Source organism: Punica granatum, unplaced genomic scaffold, assembly GCF_007655135.1.
Source record: "Punica granatum isolate Tunisia-2019 unplaced genomic scaffold, ASM765513v2 Contig00055, whole genome shotgun sequence".
Classification (NCBI taxonomy): Eukaryota; Viridiplantae; Streptophyta; class Magnoliopsida; order Myrtales; family Lythraceae; genus Punica; species Punica granatum.
In genome coordinates, this window is record NW_022204061.1 from 5,202 (window position 1) to 27,192 (window position 21,991).

The 21,991-nt window shown below is 40.8% G+C and overlaps 6 protein-coding genes across 8 annotated transcripts; 4 read left to right on the top strand and 2 right to left on the bottom strand.

Moving 5' to 3' along the window:
• The first annotated feature begins 917 nt into the window (after positions 1 to 917).
• LOC116189970 (PXMP2/4 family protein 4-like) lies at positions 918 to 3,688 on the top strand. The gene is given in 5 exon segments (XM_031519636.1): positions 918 to 1,149; positions 1,151 to 1,403; positions 2,222 to 2,450; positions 2,749 to 2,873; positions 3,318 to 3,688. Coding segments are annotated over 5 exon segments (783 nt in total). The 5' UTR covers positions 918 to 1,063; the 3' UTR covers positions 3,408 to 3,688.
• Positions 3,689 to 4,107: 419 nt separating this feature from the next.
• Positions 4,108 to 5,774, top strand: LOC116189976 (40S ribosomal protein S29-like). Its single transcript, XM_031519645.1, has 3 exons — positions 4,108 to 4,265; positions 5,258 to 5,357; positions 5,582 to 5,774. The coding sequence occupies exons 1-3, from the start codon at positions 4,204 to 4,206 to the stop codon at positions 5,588 to 5,590; spliced, it is 171 nt and encodes a 56-aa protein (XP_031375505.1). The 5' UTR covers positions 4,108 to 4,203; the 3' UTR covers positions 5,591 to 5,774.
• Positions 5,775 to 6,590: 816 nt separating this feature from the next.
• Positions 6,591 to 9,976, top strand: LOC116189972 (ATP-dependent Clp protease proteolytic subunit-related protein 1, chloroplastic-like). Its single transcript, XM_031519639.1, has 9 exons — positions 6,591 to 6,916; positions 7,357 to 7,472; positions 7,799 to 8,002; positions 8,078 to 8,182; positions 8,359 to 8,421; positions 8,709 to 8,820; positions 9,177 to 9,238; positions 9,316 to 9,498; positions 9,620 to 9,976. The coding sequence occupies exons 1-9, from the start codon at positions 6,664 to 6,666 to the stop codon at positions 9,704 to 9,706; spliced, it is 1,185 nt and encodes a 394-aa protein (XP_031375499.1). The 5' UTR covers positions 6,591 to 6,663; the 3' UTR covers positions 9,707 to 9,976.
• A 349-nt stretch (positions 9,977 to 10,325) lies between these two features.
• LOC116189973 (mitotic checkpoint protein BUB3.2) lies at positions 10,326 to 13,116 on the bottom strand. Its single transcript, XM_031519640.1, has 9 exons — positions 12,854 to 13,116; positions 12,549 to 12,679; positions 12,275 to 12,357; positions 11,709 to 11,975; positions 11,382 to 11,457; positions 11,219 to 11,299; positions 11,051 to 11,129; positions 10,870 to 10,970; positions 10,326 to 10,622 (listed from the first exon to the last, which is right to left on the bottom strand). Exons 1-9 carry the CDS (start codon positions 12,971 to 12,973, stop codon positions 10,535 to 10,537), a joined length of 1,026 nt encoding a protein of 341 aa, XP_031375500.1. The 5' UTR covers positions 12,974 to 13,116; the 3' UTR covers positions 10,326 to 10,534.
• Positions 13,117 to 13,662: 546 nt separating this feature from the next.
• On the top strand, positions 13,663 to 17,619 carry LOC116189974 (zinc finger protein-like 1 homolog). 3 transcript variants are annotated; one of them, XM_031519642.1, is made up of 9 exons: positions 13,663 to 13,940; positions 14,088 to 14,275; positions 14,369 to 14,449; positions 14,908 to 15,028; positions 15,830 to 15,901; positions 16,170 to 16,394; positions 16,537 to 16,645; positions 16,736 to 16,919; positions 17,271 to 17,619. In XM_031519642.1, the coding sequence occupies exons 2-9, from the start codon at positions 14,262 to 14,264 to the stop codon at positions 17,356 to 17,358; spliced, it is 894 nt and encodes a 297-aa protein (XP_031375502.1). In that variant the 5' UTR covers positions 13,663 to 13,940; positions 14,088 to 14,261; the 3' UTR covers positions 17,359 to 17,619. The 3 variants fall into 3 exon arrangements, with proteins under 3 accessions (XP_031375502.1, XP_031375503.1, XP_031375501.1); XM_031519641.1 differs by lacking the exon at positions 14,088 to 14,275 and adding an exon at positions 15,170 to 15,264 and having other exon boundaries at positions 13,665 to 13,940; XM_031519643.1 differs by lacking the exon at positions 14,088 to 14,275 and having other exon boundaries at positions 13,664 to 13,940.
• Positions 17,620 to 17,921: 302 nt separating this feature from the next.
• Positions 17,922 to 19,768, bottom strand: LOC116189975 (vesicle transport v-SNARE 13-like). The gene is made up of 6 exons (XM_031519644.1): positions 19,611 to 19,768; positions 19,398 to 19,491; positions 19,135 to 19,193; positions 18,862 to 19,050; positions 18,485 to 18,655; positions 17,922 to 18,295 (listed from the first exon to the last, which is right to left on the bottom strand). The coding sequence occupies exons 2-6, from the start codon at positions 19,489 to 19,491 to the stop codon at positions 18,146 to 18,148; spliced, it is 663 nt and encodes a 220-aa protein (XP_031375504.1). The 5' UTR covers positions 19,611 to 19,768; the 3' UTR covers positions 17,922 to 18,145.
• Positions 19,769 to 21,991: the final 2,223 nt, after the last annotated feature.

Below are 21,991 nucleotides of genomic sequence, written 5' to 3' on the forward strand. Positions count from 1 at the left end.
AAATCAGGAAATGCGTGAGGTTCATTGCGCTTTCAAAAGGAAAACTGGTATTCTTTTCTCATTGTTAACTTGATCTTCCAGTCGTCTCAACGATAACAAGCTAACAGGACTTTATCCCCAACGATAACAATGAGTAATTTAAGATACCTATCCGTGCCTTGTAGAACGCAGCAGGTTTGCATATCTGAACATAAACTGAAAGTCGATGTAAGAGCAAAATAGTGACTGGAGATACGAAAATCCAAACTTCTACTAGTTTAGGGTGCGTTTGATTTCAGAGTTAAAGTAACTTTGATTTTGATTTTGATTTTGATTGTGGAAAATAACAAATATGATGAGATTATAAATTTGACTTGGAAAACGTGTGTTTTTGTTGTGTAGTGTGTTGAGTTAAAATCACACTAACAAATCAAACGCAGCATTAATGATCTGAGACGTCTTAGACTAATGTTTGTCGAATTTGCCATTTCCAGCAGTTCCTTTGCGAAATTTTTGATATCGAAGCACCCTACAAGCCAGAAATTTAGTAAAAACTAAACAGGACTGCAGCCAGCAGGGGTTCACTTGAAACAATAATCCAGAATGCGGGGTGGTCAGTCAGATAAGCGAGATTTCCGGGGACATTTCTGTGAAGAAGCTGCCAGTCAGGAGCATGAATGAAACGCGTTTGGTCGTTTGGACACGTGGCATCACGGGATGGCTGGGTTGACACGTGTCACGAGAACGGTGGCTCGCCTTCAGCCATCAACGAGCTTAATTTCTTGCTTACGACAAAAGAGAGATTTCTTCTTCTTCAACCTTCTCGCGAGTACAGAAATTTCATACTCGCCGGGACAATTCGGAGGACAGAGTAGAGACGCATGCTCCATAGCGCCATTGTTTGTCATTTCCTCCCTCCCTCCCTCTGCTCCCATATATTTGCAATCTCTCTCTCTCTCTCTCCCCAAACCCTTCTTCCTCCTCCTTGCTGCAAAATCCTCGATCCATAGTCCTCCATAGCCGCCCAGCAAGCCTGTGCTCGGTCTCGTTATTCTGCTGAAGAGACCGGAGCTAGGAGGCGAAGATGAGTGGTGTGCTGCGGAGAAGCTCTACCCTGCTCCGCACGCTGCAGAAGCAGGGACCCAGTTTCAGCAACCACCGGTTTCCCATTCCCACCATTTCCCGGGAGCCAAGCGCAGAGCAGGCCCTACTTCGGTAAATTACCCAACTTTCCCAGGAGAATCAGGGAGTGCAATGATCTTACCCCCACGACCGCGATGTTCTCCTCCTCCTCGTCGGCTGGGGCGGCTTCGTCCAAGGTCGGCCTTGTCGGGTGGTATTTGGGGATGGTCAAGTCTAGGCCTATCATCACGAAGAGCGTCACCTGCGCGCTTATTTACACGGCTGCTGATTTGTCGTCTCAGGTGAAGAAAAAAAATGAGTTCTTGGATGTTTGGGTGTTCTCTATGTTCCTTGGATGGATTGAATTTGATTTGGTACGTTTTTGGTTTTCATCATTGCATCGCTTTGTGGTACGGAAATGTGAGGACTCGTTTGGAAAAGGTTGTTCTGTTTTAGTTTCTACTTTTTGCTGGAATATGGAGAATGTGATAAAAACATGTCGGGATTATGTTAATTATTGGGAATGGCCGTGTTTAAGTAGAAAATGGAAGAGTTTCTGGCACCACATGTGCCCTGAATCTGTTCTTTTCTTGTCCTTTCAGAACATGTTGTGGGATAAACATTTGGGCGTATGTTTAATGTTCTGATTCTTTGAGTGGATAATATGGCCTTGCTGAATTCCTGGCTTTGGTTGCTCACCGATATTCTCTGTAATATATAGCATATGACCCTTTATCTATCAGTCGAATTCTCCGTGTTGAAGTGCGTCGAGGATATACAGTACTGCTGAAGTATTAGTGTTTTTGCATTCGAATGCCTAAGAGTGTCTTGCTGATTTGAAGTAAAATCCTCATTATCTAGTTGCACTTTAACAAAGGTTTCGTTGGTACTATTGGCATTAGTGTGAACCAAATTGTTTTGACAATATCAAGCCTTGTTGATATTTTAAGTATTGTTCATTAATACCCGTGTGAAGTCCATATTGTATCATCCATTTTGTGCTTAAAGTTAGGTATCGTATCAACTCTTCACTTGTATTACTGAATGAGTGATCATGTAGTTGTGCTTCTTTCACCCATATCATCGATGACTTTCCACTCACAATTGTGTTTTTTTGCAGACAATTGCAAGAGCACAATCAGATTCATATGATCTTCAGAGGACACTAAGAATGGCTGGATATGGGATGGTTATATTAGGACCTTCCCTTCACTTCTGGTTCAATCTAGTGTCGCAGCTCTTCCCAAAACGAGATCTCATCTCCACTCTGAAGAAGATGGTCATGGGCCAGGCCATCTATGGACCCATCATGACTGTTGTGTTCTTCTGTGTAAATGCACATCTACAAGGTATTTAGACATCTGAATGTGTTTAATCTTCTAATCTGTCAATGCATACTAGACCCAAGATTGTCTCCCAACTGATATGTAGAAAAATCATTAGAAGTGACTGATGTGTTGTTAAGTTAACATAGCATCTGGTTATCTAACCTACTCTTCAAGATAATCGGAAGAAAGGATGTTTCTGCTTATATTACGTTGATTACTTGAGACATTGCAGTTGGAGGTAGTTTCAAAAGCTTAATGCCAATTGCTAAACTTGTGCCAACGACACCTCTAAGGCATTTCGTATCATTCCCATATTCAGGTGAAAATGGGGCAGAGATCGTTGCACGATTGAAACGAGACTTGGTCCCTACATTGATTAGTGGTGTTATGTACTGGCCCGCTTGCGATTTCATCACCTTCAAATTCATCCCTGTCCATCTACAGGTATAAGAGTTTTCCCATTTCTTCGCTTTTATGACTCGTTTTCTTTTTCTTCGCCTCCTTTTAGCCTTATGTGCTTGCTAATTCTGCATTCACTCTGTGTATGGTGGATAATATGTCAAATCATGTTCAAGATGCTATCAAGGAGACTCTTTTATGGGAGAATGTTTTTGAGCTCGGGTGTATTGCGAGCTTTTCCTAATTATTGCAAATAGGCTTTTGTGAGTTGCAACCTTTTATAAAAACCGTCAGCTGCAACAGTTTTTCAGCAACCTTTGTTTGCTTCAAGGATAGTTTTTTGACACTATATGTTCCGAATTTCCTTCACGGCTACTCTCAAGTGGCTCCATAATTGCACTAGATTAAGCTAGAATGGCCTCTTTAGTGTTTTCTCCTCTTTAGTTTAGTGTTTTATAAATCCATGTTTCGTGGTTTTGGATTTTGCAGCCACTGATGAGCAACTCGTTCTCGTACCTGTGGACTATTTACCTCACTTACATGGCAAGCTTAGAGAAAGTGGAGACTTCTTCTTGTTGAACACCAGCGTTAGTCAACTACTCCGCCCTCGGCAAATAATTTCACAGCGGATATTTCGGACTTCAGGCACGAGAAATCGTCCCCGAAATTCGGTACTGGCGGAGTCTCTGATCCCATAGTCGGCTCATAGTTTTGGGGCAGCGATCAACTCCCTGGCTGCAAATTATTTTACTGCAATTGTTTGAATTAATTTTGCTTACAGTAGTAGGTGTAATTTACAAAGTGTAAGAACAGTGCATCTTTGGATGTCAATGTGGCAAAAGAAGTACCCTTTCTCGTAATTCTTGTCGCCGAATACTCCTTCCCCGATGTTTACTTCGTATCCTCGGAGTCTATCGATCGAAAAGCAGAGTGTATTCTTATTCTAAAGTCCCGAAAGGAGGCTGCTAAAATTCAAAAACGATGAGGAACTTATTGGCATTTATTTTGAACACGACACTAGTATCAACGTGCAATATATCAACAGAGGCCCGGTCCGACTCGTTGCATCACGTATTATATTACTTGGTCTTCTCAAAAAGCTTTTAATAGCCTCCTTTGCGAAGTTAATAAGAGTTAAAGACTAAGACCATTTCCAGAACTGATCGCCAGTGGAAGGGCTTAAAAAGCATGTCACGAAAAGTTGGGTGGCTAAAAAGTAATTACGTACTTTTGTCCAGCTGGGAAATTAGGGTTCCCCGAGGTGTCCGTCCATATATAAACACCAAAATTGCGGAGTTCTCCTCCTCCATCTTCTGCAGCGGCCCCGCGCAATTTTCCCGTAGCAGTCTGCGTTCTCTGCGTCGAGCTGAAAGCAATGGGCCACTCCAACATCTGGAACTCCCATCCCAAGAACTATGGCCCCGGTTCCCGCGCATGGTACCCCTCGCTCTCTCTCTCTCTCATCATTCTCCCGGAAGTCGCTCAGTAAATGAGCTGAAGTTCCTCGTTTGGTTGTCCTCTGATCGTTGTACTTTAGAGATCGTAGAATAGTATGCTAAAGGTTGCATCTTGTAGTCTTACTTTTGATTGTGAGAGCTCGGTTAATGGCGGCTGAGCTTCTCAACTCTTTCGCTATGTTTCTTTCCTTTTTCTTGTCCGGGATTTGCCGAGTAATTATTTTGTAGTTTGATATTGGAGTTTTTTGGACTGTAATTGCTCTCCAGTTCAATTAGTGACGGCATAATCATGTTCAGTCTTCTGCAGTCTGTCGAGTTCAGGATTACAAGTAATTGTGTGCGTGTCTAACGCGTGTTTAAGGTTTTTGGTTCGGTTTATTTGGCAAAACTATGATGAGAAAGAGGGAGAAAAAAAAAAACTGCGCTGGAAATCGGATGCATCATCCAATAAGGAGATGAGTATGATGTTGAACCCAATTGAGCAGTAATCAATTATGCACTATAGCAGTTTATATATTTGAGTTACTTATAATCGAGAGAGAACATGATAATGCTGAATCGACATTAAATTGCGTGAATATCTTAAGGTAGGGTTCGTGAAAGTAAAGCCTATGTTATTGAGACCTGATCATACACTGGTGAATCTGAATTTTCGTCATCTAAACTGGAAAATTCCCTAGAGGATAGGGTTCCTTATAGCTTAGCTTCTGTACTTTGAATCCCCAATGTTGTATTTCTCCTGAAATAACCATGCGATGTATTGATGCTTTGTGTGGAACCTTTGGCTGCAGTTATCGTCTAAGACTCCATCATGGCGATGCTTCCACTGAAATTTATTATCTTTTCTACTAGCTTCTGGTGTTTGCATTAGATAATTGCCATTTCCGTGCAGTTTACTACCTGAACTGATTTTTCTGCATATTTTGCAATACCTTGGTTAAAGATTGATGACATTTCTGTCACCTATTACAGCCGTGTGTGTGGGAACCCCCATGGGTTGATCAGGAAGTATGGACTCATGTGCTGCAGACAGTGTTTCCGCAGCAACGCCAAGGAGATTGGCTTCATTAAGGTATACTCTCTGAGTTTTCAGCTCCATCATCTTATTAAGGGGATAGTGATTGGTAGATCTATTTTCATACTTGCCATCTCTTGGGCATTAAAAATGTGACTAGAAGTTATGATTTATTCTTCGGTTAGTGGTCCCAAGATCACCAGTACATTTTTCTTCTCAATCTTATGATGTTGAATCACAGTGCTGGTCGCTTGTTCTTATGTTTTCTCATTGATTTGCAGTACCGCTGAAGAGCCTTGCACTTTCCCGGGCTGCTGCGCCTAAGCATCTGAGAACTGAGATAGTCTTCCAGGAACTTGCATAATGTATTTCTTTTCCTTTACGTGTATTTGACATTGAACCAGATCGCCTATCTTCATACATTTTGGCATTATTATTATTATTATTATGGATTGAATATATCTAATTCCTGAACTCCAGTCCATTTTCTCTCTAATGGCCCTGAATGTTTGCATGAAAAGTCAATCGCGGCGGCCCTGATGGTCACTCGCATCATCAGACATGATCTTAATGGAGCAGATAGCTATTTTCAAGTTACCTGACGTTTTGAGTTGTGGTCGGAAAGTTTCGACATAGTATAAGAGTTGGGTATTTGTTTGCTCATCTGTTCCGACAATTAATTCTGAGTTATGGTCACTCTTTTGGCACCATGCCTAGTAGATAGTAAACTGCGCATTCATCTTGTTAGCTTGATATGGTCTTCCTATAGTCTACTTTATTGTTCCTCTGAGTTACGAGTCATCAATAGTCTACAACTACTGCTTAGAACAATAAAACTGCATACTCAAACTGCCCTCCGACGATGATCGGGGAATTCTGGGTCTGGTGGGCAGGTGAATTAATAGTTGATCGAAATTCGAGGCCATTTTATTTCGATAAAAGATCTACACCCAAGTTCTGTAGCCTTGGGTGGGTACGCTATTCTGATCGCGATTTTCCTATCCCGAGTCCACACCATGTCATTGTGAGAAAGAGTGCAAAGTTTTTACTTATAGGGTGAAATCGAACCTTTCAAGTTTGGCTTTGGGGACTCGGTGAACGTTTTGTGAAAAACTGACAGGCCTATCCGGGCCCGAAATTTTCTATCAGGACCGGCCCGATTCTAAGGGCACAGATCACGACAAGGCCCGCCCATTCTCAGCCCGATCATGACGGGCCGGACAGTCCAAAGTACGATGCATGAGACAGAGAGGGAAGCATCAAGCAACCCACCGGTAGCCCCGGAAGTCTCCATCATAAAAAATCCGAGCTTTCTTCCTACACTCTCCCTCTCTCCTCTCATTCTCCTCGAAAAAACTCTTCCATGGCGACCTCTGTGATGCTCTCGTCCACAATCCCAGCTGCTTCTCCGACCCCGGAAGTGGGTCCCTCTACTGGGGTCCCGAAGTCGCCATTTCTGAGCTCCATCAAGCTTTTGGCGAGCCGTTCTTCACTTTCTCAGCTCAAAGCAAGCGTGGGAGTTGGAAGGAGCAGGAGAAGGGAACGGGGCCCGGTCGTCAGGGCTTCGCTCGACCACATACCGAAGCAGTTCAGGCAAGAGAATCTGAAGGAAGGATGTGAGTGTTGAAAATCTGAACTCTTTTCGGTTGCTGTGGTTGTCGAGCTAAGTCTGCCCCGGGGAGGTCATGTTCTGAGTTTTCCGATTGGATAGTATTCAAGTTGTGGTTGATTGCAGAAATTGATGCAATTTGAACAGCAATTACCATGTAGGATTGTGTGTTCAGGGATTAGGAAATCACTTTTGTTGTGTAAGCATGTTTGGAAATCGTCTTATCCGTTCCTGAGTGCCTGAAACTTTTGTTTGAGGTCAAAGTACTCGTCTTATTGATGAGCTAAGCTCAAGTTTCGTTATTTTCTGTAGAGCTTAAGAGTATTTACTCATAGCTCAAATTTGTAGGGTGTTAAGCTATTGGAAATCAAGAGCGTTGAAGTCTCTCTTCGCCTCATCGCCGTATAGTCTTTAGGGTTGTCTAATATTCTTTTCTTCCATTTGCAGTGGCTGAAAATTTTAAGAATGTTCCCCAGTATCTTTATGGCCTGTCACCTTCGCAAATGGATATGTTCATGACAGAAGATAATCCTGTTCGCAGGCAGTCACAGAAAGTCACTGAGGTCATATCTTACTTGCCCTTCTTATCCACAGTGGTTGTCTTGTGGGACTATCATTGATACAGTGGTCTAGTTGCATGTTGGCTGGAGAAAAATCTTGAAAAATTGTAATTCTTCTTCAAAAAGTGAGATCCAAGTAGATAATGCATTCTGTTATTGTTTAAAAGGTTGTTCTTAATATGGAACTATGGAACTACTCTTTTACTCGTGATAATGGAAAGAGAAACATGAGCTTGTTTAACCACATGAAGTGGGAATTCTCTATCACCAAATAGAAGTATGTCTATTGCGAGAGACAAAATACTGAATAACTGTGGGACTCCTGACAGGAAAGTATCTCATCAGCACGAAACTATTTGGATAATGGAGGCATGTGGAGTTTATCAGGAACGGACTACAAGAGTCCTTCCAAATATAGTATGAGTGTGAGCATGTATCGAGGAGGTGCCAGAGGATATGGAAGGCCGAGAACTGCTCCGCCGGATTTGCCTTCACTGCTCTTAGATGCTCGAATATGCTACCTTGGCATGCCCGTAAGCCACTATACATCTTGAGATACCTTGTTGCTTTGATATGTTACTGACACATTGTCTTTGCGCCTGCTGCAGATTGTGCCAGCAGTGACTGAGCTTCTAGTTGCTCAGTTCATGTGGTTGGATTATGATAACCCTTCAAAGCCTATATATTTATACATCAATTCACCTGGGACCCAGGTAAAATGAAAATACTTTTGTTTGTGATTCTAATTTACGAGTCAATATGGTGTATTCATAGTGTTTTGGTACTGCGTGAAGGATATTTGCATTTATAGTTCTTTTTTCGTGGCCATCAATTTGAAGTTCTTTATACATATATAATTACTTGATTCTTATAGTGATACGTATTGCAGAATGAGAAGATGGAGACTGTGGGATCTGAAACAGAGGCATATGCCATCGCTGACACAATGGCTGTGAGTATCATTTCACCCTGAGTTGGCATCTAGAGCGATAGTTATTACATAATCAACACAATGAAATGCTCAAGAGGTCATAGGACTTCTGGGATTATTTTTTATGATAAGACGAAGCTTGACATTCTGCTGCTCACACATATATTGATAATTCAGATTCAGGAGTGTGTCAAAATCTGTTGGATTTGAAACTGGGAAGAAAAAAATTAAGATCCATTAGTGAATTTCCTGTGACTTACCCTACTTGATTCTAACATTTGAGTGGTTCTGCTTTCCCTTGTTGAAAGTACTGCAAATCTGATGTTTACACTGTGAACTGCGGGATGGCGTACGGTCAAGCAGCAATGCTACTGTCTCTTGGAACTAAGGGTTTCCGTGCTCTCCAGCCAAACTCTTCCAGTATGTTCTATTCTTTCTAAACATAGCTCTTTTTCCCTGATTTCAAATGATAATATTGTTTGGATGCTCTTTTATCGTGTCTGGATTAAGTTTTTCACGGTTGCTTGTGAGAAATTATGGAATCAAATAGAAGAATTCATCGTTGTGCTGTTACTTCCTAAGTATATTCGGAAGTTGGACAGGTATTATACTTTCAAAGGTAAATTAAAGCATCTAGAAATCAAAGTCCGCTGTCAGAATTTTGTTTCTGTTGTAATTCGCTACTGCAATTGATTGGTATAAATTTCTTCCATGCTCGTTTTTATAGATAGTTATAGCTATGTTTATGTATTCACTTATTTAGCTTTGAAATGCAGCGAAATTGTACTTGCCTAAGGTCAATAGATCAAGTGGAGCTGTCATAGACATGTGGATTAAGGTACCATTTCTCTGTCCATCTCTCTCTCTCTCTCTCTCTCCCCCCCTCGATGATATCATGACTCAAAACTTTCTCAGGCGAAAGAGCTTGATGCCAACACTGAGTATTACATCGAACTACTAGCAAAGGGCATAGGGAAGCCCAAAGAAGAAATTTCTAAGGACATTCAGCGGCCCAAGTACTTTAGAGCACAAGAAGCCATTGATTATGGGATCGCTGACAAGATTATCGACTCGAGGGATGCTGCTTTCGAGAAAAGGGTACTGTTACCATTTGCCGACATCTTGTACTCACCCCATAAGAAGCAGTCTGGAATTTGTATTTTTCCTGACCTCTTTCTGGTTTTGTCATATAAATGCTAACATTTACTTCTCTGAGCAGAACTACGATGAGATGCTCGCTCAATCAAAAGCAATGCGAAGAGGGGCTGGAATCGGTCCACAAGCTGCTCCATCTGGGTTTAGGTGATTGCAAAAGCCACTTCTTTTCATCTATGTATAAAGGACAGAAGTTGGAGAGCTTTCCCTTTTCTTCCCCCCTATGTGTACGATAAGCCTCGAACATGCTCTTCTGTGGGCATATTGGCTCTTGATATTCACCATACTGGAAGTGGGTTCGCATGTGGTTGATAGAGTAGAATACTACTCAGCTTTGCCTAGAATTGTGTACTCATAGGATTTTCGAAATACGTTTTTACAAGCCGTATAAAGTTAAAAAGGAAAGCTTTAATTATCGCCAGTACAGGTTCTCACTGCTGTTTCCGCTTAATAGCTGGATAGCTGAAACATGGAAAAGCAAGCATGTCTTGGCATCCATAATCAGGTCCTATAATTTGCAGATACTAATTCCCCTATTCATTTTGCACAATCATCTCGTTCAAGTAATGTAATTGAGACTAAATTCCAAGGAGTTTGACATAATGATTAAAGAGGAGCTCTAGTATCAACCCAATCTCAAGTTCAAGATCCCTTGGAGTTATCGGAGCGCTTCTGACGTGATTATTTGCTCCGTGCGTCGTCGGAGGTTTACAGAGCCCTAGAGATTAGTCGAGCGAAAGCCTAGACACTCCGGATTAGCAAAAAAAAAAGAAGTAATTGAGACTAGTCCTCGCTATTTCCATTGATCTCAAGAAAGGAAACAGGGGAAGTGAGAGCAGAATCACACTACTATACGAATAAAACTTGAATCAAGTGTATCACGCTACATTGGGAAGATGAAGCCTCTAGAAGGGTCTTATACGGTAATACATCTCCACACCAGAATGACACAGTAGGAAACCTCATATATCATTCAAATCTATGCTGGGGGATTAGGATAAACTTTTGGCTTTGGCTTGACTTCTATTTCGTTTATGCTTCGAACGAATATTGCATCAGGTTCATGCCTGCAAAATGAACAGATAACTCAGAAAACAAGGTATGCTAAAGGCGTTTGATCTCTATATAACAAGTTTCAAATGTTACTGGGAAAACATCCGAAGTGGATATGAACAGAAATTTGATATGATTATTCCATGTGCTTTGAATGGATTAAACTTTCTGAAGACAGAAACAAGTCAACATGAAATGAAGCTGGCCTGAATTATTAACAGAAAAGAAATGGTAAATGTTGTGTAAGAGAGAGAGGATTACGGTTTATCTCCTTCCTCGTATGTGTAACTTGAGGCCACAGCTAAAAGGCGGCCATCTCTGCTGAAAGAGAGGGCGGCTATGCTTGTTGGGTATTTAGAGTACTGGACAGTTCCAACAATTAGTGAGAACCACATAGATGAAATATAGTCATATTATTGACTCTTCCTGGACGAAATCTTACCTGGTAGAGCCGCTTCTTGTTGTTCCCATCCCAGACATTGACAAAACCGTCGCAACCACCAGTAGCAAACGTGCCATAGCTGCAGGTTTGCATTAATGAGTTAATATCCCAAAAGAGAGGTAGGATATGCACTCAGGCTATGATCCTCTAGTCCATAGAGGCACTTACATTGGGTGGAAAGCAATGGCATTAACTGGGTACACGATGTCCCTTCCTGCCTCTGATTTTCGATGACACTTGAATGCATATCTGCAAGAAACTTGAAATGATTAATGATCAAAACAATGAAGATTGGAAAGTAGCATCCGACCTCAAAACCTGCTGTGCTTACTTTTTAGCTTGACTAGCTTCAGAGAGATCAAAGAACTCCATGGCAACCCTTCCTTCAACAGAGCTAAGGGCATATCCTGCAAAGATAATAGGCAGTTTGAAAGACTAATGGATCAATATAACATAGTGCACCCAAGTAAGAGAATTTAATTAGACTGGCAGGAGGACTGATCCTATTCTTGGGTGACCAAGAGTTCCCCCTACAACTAAAACCTAGAAATCCAAGTTCAAAGGTCCTGGGCCAGTTGGAAGCAACCCAAGAAGAATTTCATGCAAGATGATCATTCATTGGCAGTTAATGAAACTCAAGTATATGATGGAGGCATACCTGTCCCATTTGGATAACAACGGACGCATCTGGTTTGATATTTCAGAGAAGATTCCCTACGCTGCTCTGGTTGAGACATATTTCGAAGATCATAGATATTTACATGTCTTCCTGCAGTTGCCACCACCAGACGATTTCCAACAAGAGACAGCGAGTAGATACGTTCAGGTTGTGGGTATGTCCCAACAAGAGTCCGCTCCTGCCCACTAGCACCTCTAGGATCCCAACATTTTAATTTTTTATCCCAGCTGCCAGTGATAACTTGCCCTGTATCAAAGATGGATGAAAACATTATCGAGTGTGTCAGGTTAGTGCATGATAACATAAACAAACAAGTTTGGTACTCTGTGTCCGTCTAGAAAGAAAAGCCATGGCCTTATAACAACAAATTCAAGTACAAGAAACAGTATGAGCTAATTTGCGAAAAGAGAAAAGATTACTGCTTACGCTTCAAGGGACGACACAATACATGAATTATTGGAAAAAGTCAATCCAATTATTTCATCAAAAGTCAGCCAACATCTCTCAGACCAAAAGGTAACACCTTGTTGGAAAGCAAAACCCACCTGCAGAATAAGAGTACTCAACACATCGAACGGGAGCTTCATGCTTTCCCAAAATATCCTCTTTGCCATGGTTGAACACAAGCCTGAACCATCACGTTTCAAAAACCCCTAATGAGGAAAATTTCTAATTTTCAACTGCTTAGCCACTAACCATGAGTACCAAAAGTAAACAGCAAGCAAGCAATATCAGGTAACAGTACAATTAGTTGAAAGTTACTTAAAAAGAAGAAAAAAATCAAGACAAAGAAGAACATAGAGAAGTACGAGCACAAACCGGCGGACAGTATTATCAGCACTGGCACTGAAACCAGAGGAGTCATCGTGGAAGCAGCAGTCGAGCACTGCACCACCGTGCATGAACTCGCCTCGGAGGACGTTAGCACTTGCATCGTACAATCTCACCGTCTGTTGCACTCAGAAAGAAGATTTTTTAAGCTCAATTCAGCAGAGATGGACACAACACCCCATTTTAGTAAGAATCAAAGTGACATGGGAATGGCATCCTAGCACTACATAGCTCAGGAAGTGAGCTAGGGTTTTGAGGATGAAGGAGAAATGAGAGACGGAGCGGCCGCGTACCTTGTCCCAGGAGGAAACGAGGAGGTGGTCGCTGTGGTTGGAGAACCGGAGGTTGGATACGCCGTCGGAGGGCGGGTTGGAGAGCTCCCGGGAGGCCGCCGGCGGCTGGACGGAGGCCATTTGGCAGGACCTGGCGGCGGGCGGAGGCGATTCAGGGAGGTAGGGTTTTAGGGTCGCCGAGAAAGATGGAGAAGGAGAGGGAAATGGATTCGATTTTGAAAATGGGGAAATTTGATTTGAAAGCCAATTCGGCTTTTGAATTTGAAAGAAGGGGAGACGAAGGGGAGGGGCCTTTATGCGACTTCCTCGATTTTTTAAGGGGCATAAATAAATTACTCAGTTTGCCCAGTATTCATTAAAATTTAAAATACACCCTTATTGTTTGAGTTGATTTTGGATCTTCTGAACCAGTGCTTGTACAACTATCATGCCCAGATTGGTCCTTTACTCGGATTTTATGCTGATTCTACACCTTACCTTCTCGGCAGCGTGCTAAGGAAGTGACAAGAAACACCCTCGAAGTCTGCCCTTTCTCCGAGCAACAAATTATATTTATAAGTTTATGCTGCAATTAGTTTAAAATACTCATTGTTGTTATTTAATAAGTTTTGGTCTGCAGTTGACACACCTCAACTATGTTGTGTGATCTCGGAGAGAGATTTCGAACCCGCAGTCATCGGGACAATCGAAGCCACTGGGGTGAAGTGAGAGGAGGATAAAACATTTAGGAGTAAAATGAAATTAACTAAAGACAATGGATTAGAACTTAGAACAGAAACATACATCTCCGACATGGCAGTAATTGTAAATTCGACCAATCGGGTTCTGTTGGCCTTCCCTCTTCTGCGAGAGATCGGCAGGAAGGCATCTTCTGTCTCTGCTTCAGATCCATCTCTGAGCTGCCAATTGCTGATTCGAGTTTGCGCCCTGACGAGATTTCTCCCAATTCAGCTCGAATCTCCGGTTTTCCAGGCAGAGCAATCTCATGCTCAGCTGGTATAGTGTGCACTGACAGTGATTGCTGACCCGGTCGTGTCTTCAACTTGGCTAGCTGCTCACTGCAATGGTGGTCTGCAAATGCCGCAAGGTAATAATCGGTTGGCCGCGTTAGGCATTGGGATGTTCAATTAGTGACGGGGGCGTTGGTGATGGAGTGTTTGGAGCTGGAGGTTTAGATCTGATCGAGGTTTACTGGCGCTCTTTTAGGTTTCTGGTTTGATTTTGATGTCTTTAGGTTAATTGGGGCAAATCAAATTGGCGTGGCAGTAATCAGAGCTCGAGAATTTAGGAGGAAAAACTGAGACTTCGGCGTTTCCGCACTCGATAGCTGTATGAGTCAAAGATACGCCTTTATGTGACAGCTGAATGAAGTTGGTTTCAATTTAGTTATGGTTATTTAGCTTCCATTATGCTTCTTCAGAGGTAACAATTGTCCCGAATAAAGCGGCAGCATGTTTTAGCTATATCATGTATAATAATATGTAACCTTAAATATGCATGTCTTCAATTTTGCAGGCTACTAAATTGTACTGTTTCGTGCACAATGTACCAGTTTGTGGTGAATGCATCTGCTTTGCGGAGCATCGGATATGTGTGGTAAGTCATGTGGTATGCGTGTTTTAATCTTGGTTGGCAAATAAGTTCTTAAAGAATGTTAGATTGTAAACTTTTGAAATTTCATAAATTTGTAATTAATGAAGTACTGGTTATTGATAACCTTGACGTTGAACTCTGGTATAATCCTTCCTCCATTTATATGCTTTGGTTGCTCCAGCAAAGTAAGTTGTTTTTTTCTGTGGAATGAGGTTGTTGTCAACAAAATGTAGTCAGTGATGTCATTTTTAAATGCATATGTTTTTGTAACCACTCTTCTGTTAACATTTTCTTCTGGTTCATTTTTGTTTTTTGTGCAGAATTTCTATATTTTTCCTTGATGTTGGGATGATATCTGTCTGTACTGGATGCTTGTCCTAATTATATCCTTCTTTATTGTGCATTCTCTGTTGATCTTGAGCTTAGATTTATAAATATTGGCATCAATTGTGAGCTTGTAGGTTCGTACTTACTCGGAATGGGTTATTGATGGAGAGTATGACTGGCCTCCTAATTGCTGCAAGTGTCAATCTGTTCTTGAAGAGGGGAATGCTTCTGAGACCACTCGGCTGGGTTGCCTGCGTATGTTGCTGTTTTCCTTTTGACCTTTTCTCTTGTTGCTATTCATGAGCCTTACCAAAAGTCAATTTCTTTCAAAAAAAAAAAACTATGGATTTTTAGCTATCAATTATGTGATGGGCCTTCCCTCTGTGCTTATTTTAGATGTCGTACATACAAATTGCTTGGTATCGCACATTAAAAGCTTTCCTCCGCATACTGCACCAGCTGGTTATGTATGCCCTGCATGTTCCACATCAGTAAGTTCAGGCTTCACTCAGCGAGTTATTTATTGCATGAACTCAATAACTTAACAATTTACCACGGCCACTTCTTTTTCTGCATGTACATGTTAACAATTGTACTTCTGGTTCTGAAAGACTAATGACACTGCATTCCGGTTCTCATTGTTTAGCAAGAAAACTGAAGCCAAGATGAAGAGTTAATTAGGAACGTTTTGATTTGTGGTATTCTGCGGAATCCATGATCTTATTCTGATGGCACATTCTTTTTTATATATTTTGGAGATTGAATATTCTGGTTGTAGCTATATATATCTCTACTATCAAGAAATTGGAGCAACCATGCACGCTTGTCCTTCCTTGTTAGGATTAGTTTATTTATGGTAACCTGTATACGCAGCCATCTGCTTGTCCTTAGTTCTGACAATAACCTCTTCAATTATTTTTATTCCATTCTTCCGTTGCTTATACTTACTGATTTTATCGCTATGGATGGCACACTGTTTTTTTCTCATATATCCTTGTCATCTAACAATTTCTTCTTGCCTGATATGGACCATTTTTATGCGCTTTGCTGCTGTAGTTATGGCCTCCTAAGAATTTCAAGGATTCGGGATCGCGCTTTCATTCACTACTGAGGGAAGCTATTTTGCAGGTGTGCTTTTAGTCGAATTCTCCGTAAGGTTAATATACAGGAAGCTAGATAACAAAGTTTCATTTTCAAGTCTGTATTCGTGTGTATAGCTCACTAGCATTGGTGTAGATATTGATGCAACCTCGTAACAAATATCTCTGGCATCTACTGCATGAGATAATATCCACGATATGTTATTCTACATGCTGATCATCAAGATCAGGATTTTCAAAATCAGATCCAGTTCTTAAAAATCAATATTTACATCATTTTATCTTAATCTTTGCAGTCTGGCATAGAGAAGAACTTGTTTGGAAACCATCCAGTAGTAAAAACTTCCTCGGATCCACCTCTGCTGTCCACGTCAGCTTCATCGCTAAACAATGGAAAAATTGTAAATGATGGATATATACCTACAAATGGTACAGGATCTAAATTATCTGTGTCAGACATCGTGGAGGTAGATGTTCCTAGCTCTGCTGGGAACCTCATGAAAAGTACTAGTCCTGTTGGTGTAAGTGATTCAATTGATAAAGTTATGCATCTTATGTTCTAATGACACATGATCTATTCTTGGTCCATTATAAAATGAATGAGTAAATCAGTGCGATCGTTGACATTGATGTTTGTGGCATCTTGATGGAGCTGTGATTCAGGCCGGTGCAACAACACGGAAGGGTGCCTTTCCTGTTGATCAGCAAAGTTCTGATGTCCCACATTACTCCGATGATGAAGATGGCAATCGAAAAAAATACAGTCGAAGAGGTGAGTTGTACTTTTGGAATCATTTGAATCCATAAACTCACATATGCCTGTCATAGTTCAGTATAGATTCAATGGGCTGTTTCTTTTCAGGTTCATTTCGCCGTAAGTTCCTCAGAGCATTGCTTCCTTTCTGGTCCAGTTCATTACCTACTCTGCCAGTCACTGCGCCACCACGTAAAGATGCATTAAATACAGATGATGCTTCAGAGGGCCGTCTGCGCCATAAAAAATCAAGGACGGACCCACAGAAGATACTTCTATTCATCGCAATCATGTAACTACTTCACCTCAGATTTTACCTGCTCATCAAGTAATTGGTGAAAACTATGCTTAAAAAGGGGAGGGAAGATGGACTTTCTTTTTTCTTTTTCCAAAACCTTGTTTTGCATTCTTTTTCATTGGTGCTACTCGATTTTCGGAAACAGTAACTTTGTCCTCCGTTTGGATGGAGGGAAAAGGAAAGGGAGGGGAGAGGAGGGGAGAGGAGGGGAGGGGATGGGAGGGAAAGTTGTATGCCTTTCCTTTCCCTCCATTTCTCTCCTATCCAAACGCACTGTTAATGTTGCTGTATGTCAGAAACAGTAGCCCTCGCATCTGTTAATTCAACCTTTGGAAATTTGTGCAGAGCATGCTTAGCGACTATGGGCATCCTCTACTACAGAATCGCGCAAGGGGGTTTTGGAGATGATCCGATTGATGAGGACCAGCAATAGTTTGTTCATCGGTGAAATCTCGTCCATATATATGCGTTCTCATACTTGCCTGACCCTTGATGGGGTGATATTGATCTTGTGAAAGATGAGAGTTTCTGTTTCTTCACCTTTTCATGGCATGCCCTTTTGTTGTGCTAAGTTGAGAATTGGGTCGAAGGAAAAAATACGTCCTCAAGATGTATTATTGTGTAGTTATTGCTTCCTGAGAATAAAAACGTTAGAAGCTGAAATCAATGCATTTCAATCAGTTTCATTTCGACATACTGCTTGCAGTTGCGGGTCATATTGCGTGAACTGTCGTGTTTGGGAGTGTCGGCAGAATGGGCATTGCCTTCAGATCCCAATCACGAGACCACTGATTCAGAATATGCATGCTCCAGCTTGGTGGGATCCTCATTCCATCTCTCCTGTAGTTCAACGGCATTGGAAAGTCGCTGTGATCCACTAATAAGTAGCGCGCAAAATTGCCAAGCTCCACCAGTGGGTGGATTACGAATCAAAATTCCAGTGAACATTAGCCTGATGATCGATGAAGCCAAATCAAAAAACAAAACACTCACCCCTACAAGAAATTACACCATTACTTGCTCATGCTTTGCATTGCGTAATTTTTGTTCACCACACTTCAAATTCAGTTAACTGTTTCACATATCATCACTCACACTCAAAAACACAAATACAAACTGAATGAATAAGACACTCGAGCCAGAAAAATCAAGAGGCAGGCCTGACTCATCTCTGGTAGAATCTTGGAAACCAAAAAGGGAAGAAAGAACCGGCAGATCCACTACTTGAGCTTGAAGTACAGTATCAATATGATGGCAACAACAAGGACAGCAATTATAGAGCCAATGATCCATTTGTTCCGGTCCATTCTCCTGGAAATGGAAGTCAAGATTCTCTTGCTCCTCCCGATGTTGTCATCTACGCCGTGAAGCTGTGAGAAAAATGAATCGCTATAGGAAACATATTCTGGCAAGTAATACGACATTTCTATCTACCCATAATAGCCACACAAGTCTCAGGATGTTGTACGCGAAAGTTAGGATGAGCTCAGGGAATAAAACACACGATTTTATCAGAACATCCCATCAGTACTCGAAAAGAAAGTGCAAGTTTCACTAACAGTGTTATTAGCGTGAAGTAGAGACTGTCTCTGCTGATGCAAATCTTGAAGAATTGACACACCAAGCTCTTCTGTTTCCAGCATTGTCCTCCTGCTCTCCTTGATCCGATAACCAGAGTGATTTAATCTTTCTGTTGACATCATCAGCCTCCCTTTTTGATCAGCTGATGCCTGTATCAACCATATTAGAAACTCAGAGTCAATAGGAGAATGCACAAAACATCGAAAGGACAGTAACGACAAGGAATCATCACACAGCAGAGAGGGGGAAGAAACATTTACCATATGACATTCTACTGTCACAAAATCTAAACAATGGACTAAAGAACAGCAACATCTGTTCAATCATTGAGGTAGCTGTGGAGATTCAGACATACCGTAAGAGCATCAGCCATTCCTGATTCTAATAAATCATCTCGGGCAGACAAATTGTTGCCACCAGAAGTCAGTCTTTTAACTTCGGTTTTGACATTGTTAAGGTCCGATTTGTACTCCCTGAGCTTAGCAAGCAGCACTGCCTTCACGTTCGGCTGCAAGCTTCTTGCCTCGAGGTCCATTTTCCGAATCTAACCAAGAAATGCAGGGGGTCACATTCCATGAATAGAAAGAGGCAGATTCTCTTTACATGATCGGTTTTACAACCCAATTACCAATGATTCCGCTTCATCAATTCCAGCTTTCACATCCGAAATCTTTTGCTTCTTTTGCTCTGCAGATCAGATAATCGAGTCAGCCCTATACCAGCAATGCATATGCTATTCAATTCAACACTGAAATTGGCGAAGAATTGCCGAAAGGCATGCATTTGCTCATCTATACTGCTGGATCACCATGAATAACCGACCGTGAAGGTGTAGATGGAGAGATATGAACAAAAATTCGACAAAAAGGCATGTGGAAGTTCCAAAATCACCTCCATCAAGAGCGGCAGCTGCGTAGCACTTCCTCGAAAGGTTCGCCGACAGCTCGCAGTACTGTCGTTCGTATCTCTCAAACACCTCACTCATCTTCCCTCCCCGCAGGCGACAATCCACAAAAAGCCAATTTCAACTCATCAAATGAACATCTGTAAATCAGGTAAATCAATCCAATTAAGCCAGAAATCTACAATTCCAAAACTTGTCACCTTCTTCAATATCTTCTGCGGGCTGTGGACAACGGCAAGGCGGCTTCAGGGGCGGAAGAACGCCCCTGCAGATCGGACAGAGAGAAAGCGAAAGCGACAGCGACACAGAGAGAGAGGATGAAGAAACCAATGGAGGAAACGGGGAGAGCGAAAGGGGCCGGGCCTTGAAAATGATGAAAAATAATTGGGCCAGGCCCATATCATTTCAGGTCCGCAAACCAAGATAGAGTTCCTCTTTTTTGTTGGTATGTATAAGTTGAGCTGGCCATCCTCATTCGAAACTTTTGTGGCCGAAATTATTGCATAAAACGTAAATTGCACTGGTGGTCTAAAAGATTTTATAAATATTTTAATATAGTACAAAAAGATTTTTGGTTACTTGATGGTACAAAATATTTCAATATTGTTTCAGTATAGTACAAACCGTTATTTCGCTATTAACGCCGTCAAACCGTCCTTTACAAGACTGTAAATATTGCACCATCATGTAACTTATGTAAAATATTTTGTACTATTAAGTTACAACTTCAAAATATTTTGTACCATCATGTAACGTCCCACAAAAATCGATTTTGCACCATCAACGTCGGCTTGACAGCGTCAATAGCGAGATGACGGTTTGTACTATATTGAAACAACTTTGAAACATTTTGTACCATCAAGTAGCAAAAAAAAAATTATACCATATTGAAACATTTGTAAAACTTTTTGACCCACTAGTGCAATTTACCTTAATTTTAAACCAATGCACTCAATCACTCATATTCCATAGATAATGCCATGATGGCAAGCCCGGGGTCGTAAGAAGCTTGCACGTCGAATGAGAAATTTGTAATCTGTAATGAAATTGATATATAACTGTTATTAGCTCTATAAGCCGCATGATTCGACATTCTGAGCGTACACAGTAATATGTATGTATATATGTATACTACTTGATCTTATATTAGACATGGAGACGTGTACTATGCTATTGATTATTTTTTTCCTACCCTGAGAAGGAATAAACAAATTAAATATATAGGAAAGTATAATTGTAAGCATAATTAGCAATATTTAATTAAGTAATATATATTATATGGATTGGTATAAACTTAAACTCTGAATATGATTATCATGTTGCCTGATTGTCTCTATTTCCTAGCAAGAAAGATGGAACCCCGTAAGCGATCATTTCAATAACTTTAACAGCATAAAATAAAGATAAATAAAATTTCAAGAAAAAGAGCAATTAATGTTAGGTCAGTCATCAGTGAGCTTGAAAATGGTGTCCCGTAATTCTTTATTTTCCCAAAATATATGTAATTATACATACAGGGAAAAAGAAAGAATAAAAGACGGAGAGAGAAAGAACGAAAGACTAGTTTTTGTTAATTTTTAGGCAACCGAAGATTTTCCTTTTTGTTGAATGGATATGGACATTTCTCTATATAGAAGCTTCCATATTGAAAGGTGGATAATACCTTCTACTCAAACTCGAAATTCTACTTTCATCATTCAGCCAAGAAAAACCTGATTTCACCCAAAAAAAAAAAAAGAGAGCTTGAAATCCTGCAAATTTTTAGTTGATTACTGGCATTTAACAGCTCCATCAGGAAGAACTAATGGGAGCAATTAATAGCTGATTAATTATCTAGCAATTAAAAATAACTTAAAAATTAGAAAAACCATGAAATTGAAGTTCTAATTTATACTGCGTCTGACCAAATAGACACCTCATTGTTTCCATAAAAGTTATTCTTAAAAAAAAAAAAAACATTTCGGCCACTGAAAAAAAATTGGAACTCGATTTGATCAAAGTATCTTTATATTATATGGACTCGACGTGTGTGTCGTGCAATGGAGCATAAAATATTAGTCAAGCAAAAATAATCAATCGATGAAATTATTATGGGGAGCTAGATTAGTGGAACTTGGCCTTGTAAACCTAGAGGAGCTGAGGATAGACACATTTATGATTGATTGGAGAGATTCAATGTGATCGGATATAAACCTAATTAATGAAGAAGTTTTCAATTGATCAAATGCCTCACTTTGGGGATCGTCGATGTGGTTTATGGCAGCAAACAACATCAATAAATCGTTGTATTTTAGTGAAGAGGCTCGGGTACTCCGATTTACGTCATCTTAGGGTTTGAGACTTGATCGACGTTAGGTTTTGTGCTTCAACAGGTTGATATAAGCACGATGCTCGAAGAACCCGTCCACTATGTGAAGTTCTTGCAATTGCCAATTGAGGTAAATAGAGCAAAGAAGCCCTTATGAATTCGCATATGGAAAGGAGTTCCTTGTAATTTACATACGTATTTAATATCTAGTTAGATCTATGCAGTGATATATAATTTTGGTGACGAATTTGTGCAGCTTTTGAGCTCAGGTGA